The sequence below is a fragment of the Felis catus genome, chromosome F1, assembly GCF_018350175.1.
Source record: "Felis catus isolate Fca126 chromosome F1, F.catus_Fca126_mat1.0, whole genome shotgun sequence".
NCBI lineage: Eukaryota > Metazoa > Chordata > Mammalia > Carnivora > Felidae > Felis > Felis catus.
This window is the reverse complement of record NC_058384.1, coordinates 53673806-53687830: the sequence shown is the minus strand read 5'-3', so window position 1 is coordinate 53687830 and position 14025 is coordinate 53673806. Positions and strand designations below refer to the sequence as shown.

Genomic DNA, 14025 nt, shown 5'->3' with positions numbered 1-14025 from the left:
CAAATTGGAGAGAGGTTAGTACCTTCATGATGCCATCATCATGAATTTAAGGACCTAGGTAGCTTCACAGGAGGAAAAATACGTAGAATCACAGCCACAATGGTCTTGGATTCAAAATAAAAACCTTTGAAGTGTGTGACTTTGATTATATGATGAATCATGTATGTGAATATATATATTAATTTACATAACTATATTTCGGAAACACATAGAAGGCAAACTGCTGTCAGTGGATGCAAAAGAGCAAATGACATAATCTAGTTGTCAATTACTATAGTATCAGTTCTTTCCTACTGGTTAGAATGGCACTGATTTTGAGTTTCTTCCTTTTCTTTGAGCACAATCTTTTCTGTTTGACTATTTCTGAAACTTTCTAAGAGAGAATAGTCTGGGCCTAGGAGAAGAAAAACAAATTGTTGATGGCCATGAGAGAATGGCTTGTTTTCAACCAGAGCCTCAAATGAGATTTATAATATATTCCAATTACTTTTTGTTTTCCCCTATAGTATAGTAACACAAAATGGATTCACTTTGTGTTCATGTTCTTTCTCTCTTTGAGGTTCAGTGATATATACCCAAATTAGTGATCATGACAATTATACAAATCATTTTCATTTGTCAGAACTTTATTCATTAGAATCTTTCTGTAATCCCCCTCTCCCTTGTTACAATAAAATTCCTTGTAACATTATGCATGTGCTTGTGTGTGCATGTGCTTCTGTGCAAACATACACATACACACAACACCAAGAACCATCTCCCTCATACGCCTGCTCCATTATTCTAATGTCTAATGCCTTTCAACGTTTCTGACTATTGACTTCCACTTTCCGGGTCCAAGAAATTTTAAGTAATTTGAAAATGTTTTTAATCATATTTTTCTTTCTTTCCTTCTGCTATAAGAAACAAATATGGGGTTTACAATTAACCTAAATTTTGTGTATTTTTAAATATAGTACTTGTGGAAATTAATGCCTGTTTATAATTTGGTACATGTGTGGTATAATCAAATGTTTAGGGAATGCCTACTTTGTGACAAGCACTGTACTGGGTACTGGGGAGGCAGTGGTGAATTTTTCAGATAAGGTTCTTGCCTTCACGGAGGTTACAATCTGGTGAAATGAGATTAATTATAATTTTCATGAGCACTCTAAAGTAAATAAACAAGATGCTATGAAGTTGTGACAGGCATATTTAAACTTTCCCAGGGTAGGTTACTCAAGGAAGTCACAAGACCTGATGGGCGTAGGAGTGAACCAAGCAGAAAGGAAAGGTCAAAATCATTTCAGCAGACAGACATGCCAATAAAAAGGCCTTTAGGTGTCAAGAACAGGAAGAAGTATGACTGGAGCAGAATGAGTTGGGGATGAGCAGTGAAAGGAAGCTGAAGATAGAGGTGGGACCTGCCCGGACGACTGGAGGCTGCTTTGGGAATTTGGATTTTTTTCCTAAAGGGAATAGGAAGCCATCAAACAATTTTCAGTAGAGGAATGAGGCATTTAAACTACACTCTGAAAAATGTTCTTCCAGATACTCTATGAAATATAGATTGGGGGCTCCTGGGTGGCTTAGTAAGTTGAGCATTTTATTCTTGATTTTGACTCTGGTCACGATCTTGTGGTTTGTGAGATTGAGCCCTGCATTGGGCTCTGGGCTGACAGCACTGAGCCTGCCTGGGATTCTCTTCCCTCCCTCTCTCTCTGCCCCTCCCCTGCTTTCTCTTTCCCTTTCGCTCTCTCTCAAATAAATTAATAAACATTAAAAAAAAGAATAGATTGGAGGGGGACCGGAGGGAGCCATTAGATGAGACAGCCTCTGTAGTTGAGATGATTATATCTGCTATTTGTTGACTATTGTTTTAAGAAAGTTTGTTACCCTTTGTAACCTTCAGTGTTGTCATATATATATATATATATATATATATATATATATGTGTGTGTGTGTGTGTGTGTGTGTGTGTATAATGGATGTAATAATAATACCTAAAGTATTAGCATTGCTGTGGGAAGTGAGATAATGAATATAAGGCTCTTACCATTGCCTCTGTTTCATAGTATTTGCTAAAATAAACTTAGTGGTGACTGTAACTAGGGAGACAGCCCTAAGGATGGAGAGTAGAAAGTTTAAAATTCCTGGGGTGCCAGGGTGGCTCAGTCAGTTGAGTGTCCAGCTAAAGTCATGATCTCATGGTTCATGACATTGAGCCCTACGTTGGGATCCTCTATCTCCCTCTCTCTCTCTGCCTTTCTCCCACTCACATTCTCTCTCTCTCTCTCTCTCTCTCTCTCTGTCTCTCTCTCTCTCAAAATAAATAAACTTTTAAAAAAGAAAGTTTAAAATTCTTAGAAGACAGCATCCATAGGACTTGGTAAGTAGATAGATGTAGGGGTGGAGGGATGGGAAGGACTCAAGGGTTGCCAGTTTTAGCAAACTACAGAATGCTCAGTTAAAATTAAATTTTAGATAATCATAATTTTTTGATATAAGCACATGTCACATACTTTTACTATAAAGGCTCATTGTTTATCAGAAATTTACATTTAGACTGGCCGTCTTGTGTTTTTATCTGGGTCCCTTCCCAGAGATGTCTCAGGGCTGTAGGCTGAGCAGCTGAATAAATGGCGGCACTATTTGTGGGAATGGAGATATTACAGGAGGGCTAGTTTTTAGTGGAAAGATCGTGAAGTAGATTTTACATGCACTGAATTTTCATTGCCTGGGAGACACCCAGGTACAATGTAAATTATTTACTTGGCCCTTCTTTGGTTGTAACCGATACACTTGTTAAGAGCAGCTATAAACACATTTGTATCGGGAGTTGGGAAGTGCCCCACAATAGTGTTCTGGGTTTTGTGTAATCAAAACAGTATCTTTTACAGAAAAGACTGGATAGGAGCTATATATAAAAACTTTTTATTTCTTTATCTCCAGGTTTTTATATTTCTCCAGGCAATGCCACTGGCTGCCTGCCATGTTCATGCCATATAACAGGTGCAGTTCATCACATCTGCAATAGTCTAACTGGTCAGTGCATTTGCCAGGATGCTTCTGTTGCTGGGCAAAGTTGTGACCATTGTAAAGACCATTACTTTGGATTTGATCCTCAGACTGGAAGGTAAACATTTTTAATAATTAATATTTAAGTATTTGTGTTGAATAATATTTGTAGTTAATTTTTCTCCTAACAGTGATTTTTTGGTCAGTATTTTTTTGTAAAAAGCAGTATTTTTAGTCCCTCTAGTTTGTTGATATATTTTTGACTCTTTGATGTCTGCGCTTGTTGAACATAATAGTAATCTTTGAATATTTCCTAGAGTTCCAATATATAGTTTGTTATATGTTGATACATAGTGTTAAGGTCTGGGAATATTTAGTTAAAATCATTTTCCCTCAAGGAACTTACAATTTGGATGGAGAAAAGAAGGTAAAGAGATATCCATAGAAATCAATGTGTGTGTGTGCGCACACACACACACACACACACACACACACACACAATATAAGAGCCAGGATACATAACATATGTATGTATATCCCTTGTTCTACATGTCCCCTGAATTTATTGCTAACTTAATTATTAATTTACTTCATCCACTTATGTTTTCCTTGCTTTTCTAATTTAGGTTCAAAGACCAGATTAGAAACATAATTTTGTATTAAGTGATATGATTTTTTCCCCAGTGTGTAAAGTACATTTTGAAAGTAAATTAACCACTTTTCAAAGTTACATGGTCTTTAATGTTCTACTTCCCATTCCCAGTATATCGGTGAGCATTTACTTTCATGCATTTGTGCTCATTGCTGTATTTTTGAAAATGTGCTGGAATGCCAATTCCATGTGTGTTTTTTTTTTTTTTGGTCTGGTCAGGTTATAAATTTGCGTCGGGTTGGGACTATATCCTTGAATTCTATGGCATTCGTATCTCCAAGCAACTAGCATTATGTTCTGTATACACCAATCAAAGCTGTTTCTCAGTGTGTGTGTGTGTGTGTGTGTGTGTGTGTGTGTGTGTGTGTGTGTGTGTTTATAAATATAATTGCTAATTAGTCAAGGGTTTGAGATTATCTGGGCTCTTTTCAACTCATTGCCCCCTGCTGCCTGCCTTTTGGCTGTTACACTCTTCATTAACACCTCGATTAGAGTGTGGACAGGGTGACAGGGTAAATTATTGAAAAAGAACTCAAAACTAGTGCATTTGGCTTTCTACTGAAATTCAGTGTGATTAAAAATCTTTAACATGATATTTAAAGTATTTATCAAAATAATTCTTGTTCTTATTACATATCTCTCAATTTTTTTTAATTCATGATGTTCCATTTCTGTTGCCATTGGAAGGAATATCATCTTGGTGGTCTGAGAGCATTAGTACTCTTTTCTACAAATATTAAATCACTCTGAATGAATATAGAAAGTACATGGTACAGTAAATGTTAAATAAAACGTATTACCAGGATTTTGACAGTAAAATTGGAGCCAATTATTGCACATACTTTCTCCTCTACATACTTTTTATTGAGAGGCCATCTCACATGTTCCCCAGTTGCAATTCTTAGTGGGTGTGTTTCACTCCTGGACACCTCTGTCTTTAGGTTTCTTATATTTTTCATAGTCTTTCTGACAACACTTAATTACCAGAGAAAAAGTACCTTCCCTAATCTACTCTCCTCCTTGGAATGCTCATGCATCTATGTCATTTTGTGCCAGTCTCTTACCCATTTCCCCTCTACTGATCTTCCTTGTTATTCTTCCCAGTGCTACCACCTTATTAATGGTCAGATTTCGAATGGTCTCAGCTTTTTCACTTAGCTTTATTTAAGTGAATTTCAGTTCCTTCATTATATGACTTATCTGCTCTTCAGTGTCCTTAGATTCAGGCTGACCTTTACCCTACTCTGCTTCTCTCTAGTTTATCTACCCATCCCACACTCCACCCCGGTAGAATTCAGGATCAAGACTTACTCACACGATAGTGTTCTATCACCTATCACTCTGAAGTAAGACTTGTTAACACTGGAGTTGAACTCCCTGGATTAAATCTGTTTAAAAAAAAAACACATTTATTTATTTATTTTTGAAAGGGAGAGAGGCAGAGAGAGACAGTGCATGAACAGGGGAAGGCAGAGAGAGAGGGAGTGAGAGTCCCAAACAGGTGACACACTCAGCATGGAGCCCGATGTGGAGCTGGATCCCATGAAAAATGAGATCATGACCTGAGCTGAAATCAAGAAGTGGAGGCTTAACTGACTGAGCCACCCAGGTGCCCCTAAAAATTGCATTTAAATGTTAACCAAAATTGATGAGGAACAGGGAGAGCCAAAAAATAGGTATAAAGTACATTATTATAAGGCGCTGAGGTTAAAATCAAGAAAGCAGAGCTCAGTAAAGTAAAAGCAATCAGTGCAGGTTGTAGTCTAGGAGAGAGCCTGAGTGTAAAAAGCCAGGTAGATTCTAAAGAACAAAAGATCCAGGGTGATTATGGCTTCAAAGTAAAAAGATTCATGACACATTCTATATAAGTATAATTGTATGTCTTTACCTATCAGCTGAATTGTAATTTTATCAAGTCAGATTCTGAACTACCTTTAAAAAATTACCAATTGTCCTCTGAAATGATACCGCTTTGCCTCCATCCTCATTGTTTTTATCTTCAGACGTCCATGTTTCCATTCATTGAGAACTTTCTCCAAGGGACGCCATTTTCCTCCTTGCTTCTGATTCATTCAGTTGCCATTCCAACATCCAATTTTCATGAGCACAACCAGAATTTTTTTTTTGATCTCTTGGAACTTCTCTACTTCTCATATTTTCCTAATTCCAGAAATGCTATTCTGTGAACACATCACATCTTTCCCAATCCTCTTGTCTCCAAATTCCCTCATAATTGGCTCCTACCTTTCCTCAAACCCATCGTCTGATACTCCTACCTAATTCTTTTGATAGGCTCCATTCCTAACTTTCTCACCTTCTGCCCCCAGTAGGGAGTAAACGCCGACCCTCTCAAGTAACCTGAGTGCTATTAAGAAAGAACTCTCTTTCTGCTGTACTGTGGGTCAGTTCCAGGGAGGATGACCCTGCTCTTTCCCTGAACCTGGGAGGACTTGAAGACCATGTGCTTGTGCTGATTGGAACTGCTACCATGCATTTCATTCTCATTGCCTCACTTTCTACATATAAGTGATACCATACAATATTTGTTTTTCTCTCTCTGTCTTATTTCATTTAGTGTAATGTCCTCTAGGTTTATCCATGTTGCTGTAAATAGCAGGATTTTCTTCTTTCTCATGGGTGAATAATATTCCAGTGTGTGTGTGTGTGTGTGTGTATGTGTGTGTGTATCACATCTTCTTTGTCTATTCATCCTTTGATGGACATTGAGTTCATTTCTATATCTTGGCTGCTGTGAATAATACTGCAGTGAACATGTGGGTGCAGATATCTTTTCAAGATGCTGATTTTATTTACTTTGATTTATACCTGGAAGTGGTATCTTATCATAAAGTCTTTTTAATTTGTTGAGGAACTTCTATACTGTTTTCCATAATTGCTGTACCAATTTACATTCCCACCAGGAATATACATGGGTTCCTTTTTCTCCACATCCTCACCAATACCTGTTACCTTTGGTTCTTTTGTCTTTTTGACAATAGCTATCATAACAGGTGTAAGGTGATATCTCATGGTGGTTTTGGTTTGCATTTCCCTGATGGTTAATGATGTTGAGCACCTTTTCATGTAGCTGTTGGTCATTTGTATGTCTCCTTTGAAAAAATGTCTTCTGTTCTTTGCTCATTTAAAAAAATAATGTTTATTTATTTTTGAGAGAGAGAAATATAGCGCGAGCAGGGGAGAGGCAGAGAGAGACACAGAATCTGAAGCAGGCTTCAGGCTCTGAGCCGTCAGCACAGAGTCCAATGCAAGGCTCAAACCTGCAAACTGCAAGATCATGACCTGATCTGAAGTCAGATGCTCAACCAACTGAGCCACCCAGGCGCCCCTCCTTTGCTCATTTTTAATTGGGTTCTTTTCCTTTTCCCTTTCCCCTTCCTTCCTTTCTTCCTTCCTCCCTCCCTCCCTCCCTCCTCCCCTCCCTCCCTTCTTTCTTTCCTTCCACTGAATTGTATGAGTTTCTTATATATTTTGGATATTAATTCTTTGCAGACGGTTTGCAAATATTTTCTCCCATTGTATAGGTGGCCTTTTCCTTCTGTTGCTTTTTTCCTTTGATGTGCATAGCTTTTTAGTTTGATGCAATTCCATTTGTCTATTTTTGCTCGTTTCCTGTGGTTTGATGTCATATCCAAAAATCATTGCCCAGACCAACGTCAAGAAGCTTTTTTTTTTAATTTTTTTATTTTAAATTTTTTTAAATTTTTTTTTCAACGTTTATTTATTTTTGGGACAGAGAGAGACAGAGCATGAACGGGGGAGGGGCAGAGAGAGAGGGAGACACAGAATCAGAAACAGGCTCCAGGCTCTGAGCCATCAGCCCAGAGCCCGACGCGGGGCTCGAACTCACGGGCCGCGAGATCGTGACCTGGCTGAAGTCGGACGCTTAACCGACTGCGCCACCCAGGCGCCCCAAGAAGCTTTAACCAATATTTTCATTTAGTAGGTTTACAACTTCCAGTGTTTTGCTGTCTTTAATCCATTTTGAGCTGATTTTTGTATATGGTATAAGGGTCCAATTTCATTCTTCTGCATAAGAATATCCAGTTGTCCCAACATCATTTATGGAAGAGACAACCCAGTCCCCATTGTGTATGTGTGACATTCTTACCAAAGATTGATTGACCATATATGTATAGATTTATTTCTGGGCTTTCTTTTCTGTTGCATTGGTCTATATGTCTGTTTATGTCATTAGCATACTGTTTTGATTATTATAGCTTTGTAATATCTTTTGAAATCAGGAAGTGTGATGCCTCCAGTTTTGTTCTTATTGAACCTGTGCTTTACAATTTAAAGTAACCATGACACTTTCTATGCCTAAGAAAGACCAGAAAAGCCAGGTAACTGACTCATTTTGTATCCAAGTGGAAGACAGAGGAATTAGTCCCATGCAGTATATTCAAAAGATCAGGGAAATATGGGAGTAAAATTGATTTATGATTGCTTCTTATGACTCATGGTTTTTCAATGTGCTAATTATTTTACTGCCCTCCCTATTTCTTTAAATTATGTATTCCTTTGGCCTCCAATTTCTTACCTCTGTGATTTGTCTTCTCTTTTCCTGATTACTTCTCTTCAATCCAACCCTTCAATTTACATATCTGTGTTTATGATTTCAGCCACTATATAATGTTAACGACTCTCTAATATATCATCATCTATTCAGATTCCTGTGTCTCTGAGGTTTAAATTTGCACGTCTCTCATTCTTAACATAGCCAACACAGAACTAATTCTCTTTTATATTACTTTCCTACCAAAATAAAAATACAAGTCTCATGCCATCTCAGGCCATCTCATGCCATCATCATTTTGGTGAAGGGATATAAACCTTAAAATTCAAGTCACACTACCTATATGTGAGTAGGGCTCAGGCTGTTCTCAGATTGGACAGGATTGGCTCTGATGTGGAGGACAGGCTGCCCTAGAAAGAGCTGTTGGAAACAAGAGCTACCATATATAATGTAGCTTCTCTGCAATGAATAGAAAGAATAAAGCTTCCCATGACCATTTGGGACCCAAGGAAATCAGTAGGATGTGTTCCTTCTCAATCAGTCGTATGGAATGCCTGTGCTCTGAGCTGACCCTTCTCTTCCACTGATAAGTTTGACTGTCTCTTTTCACTTTAACAGTGATAATCGTTAGAGAAGAAATCTTCGGGCACAGAAGGTCATAGCAAAGGATATTTCAAAATATGACACTGAGAATTGCTTGAGTTTATACTTCTGCTCATCATTGAGAAGAGATAAAAATGGATTTTATTCTTTTTTATGTTTTCCATTCCTTTCCTGAATGATATTGAAATCTCTTTGTTGACTTCTGGTTGTTATTGTGTGTGTGTGTGTACACACACACACACACACACACACACACACAAATGTTGACTCTTGAAAATGTGCACAAAGATGACTAAAATATATGCGGTTCCGTTTAGTAGAAGGAAGTTTGTTTCTTGAAGGAAAACTTCAAATACATACAGACATGCTGCATAGGAAAATACCTATTGATGGCCTGATGACAAAATTTTTTTCAAAAGAAGGAAAATCAACTAAAATCACTTGAATTTATTTTGAACTAGGTACTGTGGTAGATACTTGAAAATACACTTTTTTTCCACTAAATTACAAAATTCTACAACAGATTGTAAGTGTTTTATTGTTACGCAAGGAAAAGATGCAAATGTCATTGGATCTCTTTATTGATTTAGAAAATAGATTGACTTCCTCATCTGCTTTTTCCAATTATATATTCAAGGGATCTTATTTAACCCTCCATGAAGTTCACACACACACCCCCCTCCCCTTCTTCAAGTTCTCTTTATGGTACACAGTTATGTCTGCTACATTTTTCTCTTGGCTTATTTTCTAGGCTTTTTGTATACTCCCAAGGACAAAATAAATAAAATAGGCCCTCACCCTAAAATGCAGCAACAAAAGCAAAAATCCGCCAAACACAACAATAACAAGCTGGAAAATCATTTGCCTGTTTTCATCCAAGTGGTTCATTCTTCAAAAGTTACCTATCACAAAAAGGGGGCAATATTTTAAAAAGCTGATCCAAGTGCAAAAATCACTCTGTTTACCTCTGACATATAAAGCAAACATGATTTAATCAGTATCGAAAACAATGAAGCAAAAAAAGTCTGCCCACTAAAAAAATCAATAAAGCAAAAAAAAAAAAAAAAAAGCATATCGTATTTGTCTAAACCAAAAACAATGAGACAAAAATGGGCCACATTCAATTCGTCTCAATTGGTAGTTGAGAGTCATATTTGACACACTATATGTACTCCCTGGTGCTGTCCTCAAGTTGACCTGTAAGTGTGATTCTTCCTTCCCATGGCCAAGACTGCTCCGTTCATCTGGCGTACCACTGTTTTCCTTACATACCACCCACTTGTCACAGACCCTCAAAATTTCTCCTCTAATGACTTTTTCTCTGTGTGTTCTTTGGTTGTATTTTGTCTTTTTTAAGCCTCAAGGAACTAGGAGCTAGAAGTATCACTACTGGTCTCTTACCAGCTGACGCATACTGAACTGTAATTTACCTCAAGTGGTAGGAAATTTGCATCTAGGCTGGCCAGAGAACCTAAAGGCTCAGACTCCTAAAACATACGATGAAGTAAAACTCTTCTACGACCAGATTATTTTTGGTTTTACTGCAAACATTCTCCGTTTGAACACTGAGGGATAGATTTGGTTTGTTAATCGTTTCACATGTGTCTTTCCAATTGATCTCAACTGGTCTTTCTTTGAGAACCAGATCAATGACTTCAAATGAAAGCAGATAATTTACTTGTCAACTTATATCCGTTCGTGGTGTGAGAGTGGGAATATTGGGGAATGTGCCTCACAGATTCAAGCTCCACAGGGACGCTTTGTTGGGCAGCTGGCTGCTGTCTAGGGCTGTGGGAGTAAAAGGGCTATGCATCTCTGGTCATCTAGCAGTCTAGCCATGGTTTGCTCACAAAGCAGTGGCAGAGTACCCAGAAAGAGAGCAGATGTGTGCCAGGATACTTGAGGCCCACACTCGAGACTGTCACATGATTACTGTTGCCTTTTTCTATTGGCCAAAACAAGTCACAGGCCAACCCATATTTAGGAGTGGGGAAATAGATTCTACTTTTGGATGATGGAATTGTGCATTTGGTTGCAAAGGGTCTTCATAAGAAGAGGGGTGAGGAATTGTGATCATTTTTTTCAGTCTTTCATGACCACTAAACAATATATTTTTTCTTTAACATAGAGTCTGTATTATTCTCCAAGAAATGCCCATTTTTATAAATTAATAGCATTTATTCAGTGTTATTTAATGGGAATACCTCAGTGTTGGGCATCAGGGTATCTAGGGTCCAGTTATGACTTTTCCACTTGACCAAGTATATTGATTTCTTATTACTGCTGTAATACATTACTACAAATTTAGTGGCTCAAGGCAACATTACTCTATTCTCTTATAGTTCTGGAGGTCAGAAGTCCTAAATTAGTTTTACTGGCTAAAATCAAAGTGTCAGTAGGCCTATGTTTCTTTTGGACACTCTAGGAGAAAATCCACTTTCTTGCTTTTCCCAGTTTGAGAGGCCACCTACATTCCTTAGCTCATGGCTCCTTCCTTCATGTTCTAAACTAGCAGAATAATGTTTTCTCTCTTCTCTGACCTCTGCTTATGTTCTTCCAACTTTTCACTCTGGCTATCCCCTTCCTGGCTTCTTCCTATCACCTTATGATTACATTGGGTACTTTTAGATAATCCAGGATAATTTCTCCATCTCAAAATCCTTAACTTAATCCCTTCTACAAATTCCTTTTTACCAAGTAAGGTGTAACATATTCACAAGTTCCAGATATTAGGACTTGGACATTGTTGAGGGGTCTTAATTCAACCTATTGTACCAGAGTTCAGCAAACTATGGCCTGCAGGTGAGATCTGGTCTGCTATCTGTTTGTGGAAATAAAGCTTTATTAGAACACAGCAATATTCATTCTTTATGTATTGCCTAAGACTGCTTTCATACTACTAGAGAGGCAGAGATCACATGGCCCACAAAGCCTAAAATATTTTACTATCTGTTTCTTTATACATAAAGATTGCTGACCCTGTAACCAGATTCACTGTCACCTTGGGCAAGTCATTTATTTCCACCAAGCATCATAAAATCATAGCTTCTCAGACTTGGAAAGAATCTTAAAGTAATTTTGGCTAAACTCTGCCCTATACATTTCTCTGCATAAATCACCTTTTCAGACTAACTGGTCACTCAGCTTCTACTCAAAAACATGGAACTGAAAGTTCCTCTTTGTCTCATGAAGCAACTCATGTTTGTTTCAGACAACTCTAATTCTGAGAAACATAATTTCATCCCTGTAACTTTTTTTTGCCTAGTCTTATTTATGCCTTCTGGGGCCACAGAGAATAAGTGTAATCTCTCTTCTACCTGAAAACACTAAGAATTTGAATCTCTTATCATACCTCCAAGTTATTATGCTCCTATAATGCGGAGGTTAAGGAAAGTGACACTAGAGTTTCTTCTAGATGTCAACATATATGATATTATCAATGTAGTGAATGTTCTGAGGTTTTATTTCTTTACAATATTTGTTTTGGTGACCGATATGTGAGACAATCTCTGCTCTCTGCGATTAGGTAGAGTGTCAACAAAGGGGAAAGGGGTAGGGGTCTCAGATGTAGAACCCTGCTAAGCAACCTCTTCTCTAAATGACAGGAATGCCCCCTCCTTGGGCTCAGATGTCATTGTTGCCTGGATGCAAAAGAGTCATTGCCCAGGTTTAGTCATGATGAGTCCCTTTATCTGTGCCTGGGAAGGCTTCACCAGAGAGGGTAGACTGGCTACTGTTAACTCCTCCCTTCTAGATGAGACAATACTATTCTCACTTCCTCTCCAATAAGCCATGTGAGTCTGGTTTTCAGTTCACACAAGAAGCATCTCTGGGCCCCCCACCCCTCTCCTGTAACTCTGATTCCAGTTCCAAAAGAATCCAATGCTATTAGTAGGCTGTGACAAAAACAAACAAACAAAACTAAGAACCTCAGCGAGCCACAGTTCCGCTGCAAAGAGGAAATATAATCTTAATGAGCGGAAAACCAATCTCCTCTAGAGGGCACTCTAGTACTCACGGGATCCTGAAAAAGAGGACTGAATGGAGAACTCTGCTGGCCTTAAGGTGTCAAAGCTTAGGCCAGTCTTTTATTTATTTATTTATTTATTTATTTATTTATTTATTTATTAAATTTTATTTTTAATTTTTTAAGATTCACATCCAAATTAGTTAGCATATAGTGAAACAATGATTTCAGGAGTAGATTCCTTAATGCCCCTTACCCATTTAGCCCCTCCCCCCTCCCACAACCCCTCCAGCAACCCTCAGTTCTCCATATTTATGAGTCTCTTATGTTTCATACCCCTCCCTGTTTTTATATTATTTTTGTTTCCCTTCCCTTACGTTCATCTGTTTTGTCTCTTAAAATCCTCATAGGAGTGAAGTTGTATGATTTTTTTCTTAGTCAGTCAAAGCTTAGGCCAATCTTGAAGAATGCATTCCCTTCCTTGGGGGAGAAGTTAGCTGGGAGGACAGCTAAGCTGATCAAAAAGGCCTCGAAAGAGCTAAATTGTTCTTAGAGCTACGTGTCACATTTGATTTATCTGTGGTGTCCTATTCCGAGTCTAAAACTTTCCTAGTGCTTTTTTCATTCATTTATTCAACAATATTTATTTATTGAACCTTTACTGTGTGCAAGTCTTTGTGCTAGGGACTGATGGAAACTTTGGCCAATTTCTCCCGATTAAAGTCTCCTTAACATTTCTTTCTGTTTTATTCATTAATAATCATTAACAACCCTTGTCTACAATCCCTCAGAATTTGAGATTTCTTCTTCATCCATTCTTTGTGTCAAATGGTGTTCCCATCACACCTGTCAGCAAATTAGAAAACTGGAAGTAACTCTGTGCCCTTCTTTGCTTCTCTTTTCAATGTGTCTGCCTCATCCTCCTGATTTTAGTTACTCAACATTTCTTCTCTCTCTCTCTCTCTCTCTCTCTCTCTCTCTCTCTCTCTCTCTCTCTCCTTTCCGTTGCTCCTTACCACTGTCACTGTTGCACCTTTTCTGGCAATATCTTGCCTCTGCTTAGCTTTCTCAGTTAGTTTTGTCTGTTACCCCTCCCATGCTGAATTTTATCCCCAAATTTTGAATTGCTTATAACCTCATACCCTCTCCTGATGTTTCCCTTTTCTCTCTCTTTTGTCCCTCTCTGTCTTGCCTGGCATATTCCTATTCAACTTTTAATATTCAGCTCAAACATCTCTTCCAAGATTCCTTCTTTTTTTCTTTTTTGAAGTT

At 38.0% G+C, this 14025-nt stretch overlaps 1 protein-coding gene across 2 annotated transcripts in view; it reads left to right on the top strand.

Annotated features, from left to right (window-relative positions):
• USH2A (usherin) overlaps positions 1 to 14025 on the top strand; it is a 773795-nt gene that overhangs the window by 203429 nt on the left and 556341 nt on the right. Inside the window, exon 17 of one of the 2 annotated variants that reach the window (XM_045048458.1) lies at positions 2932 to 3115. In XM_045048458.1, coding sequence (XP_044904393.1) covers positions 2932 to 3115 — 184 coding nt within the window. Of the gene's footprint in view, positions 1 to 2931; positions 3116 to 12415; positions 12852 to 14025 lie in introns of those variants that run through there. The other variant, XM_045048459.1, reaches the window with a different exon arrangement.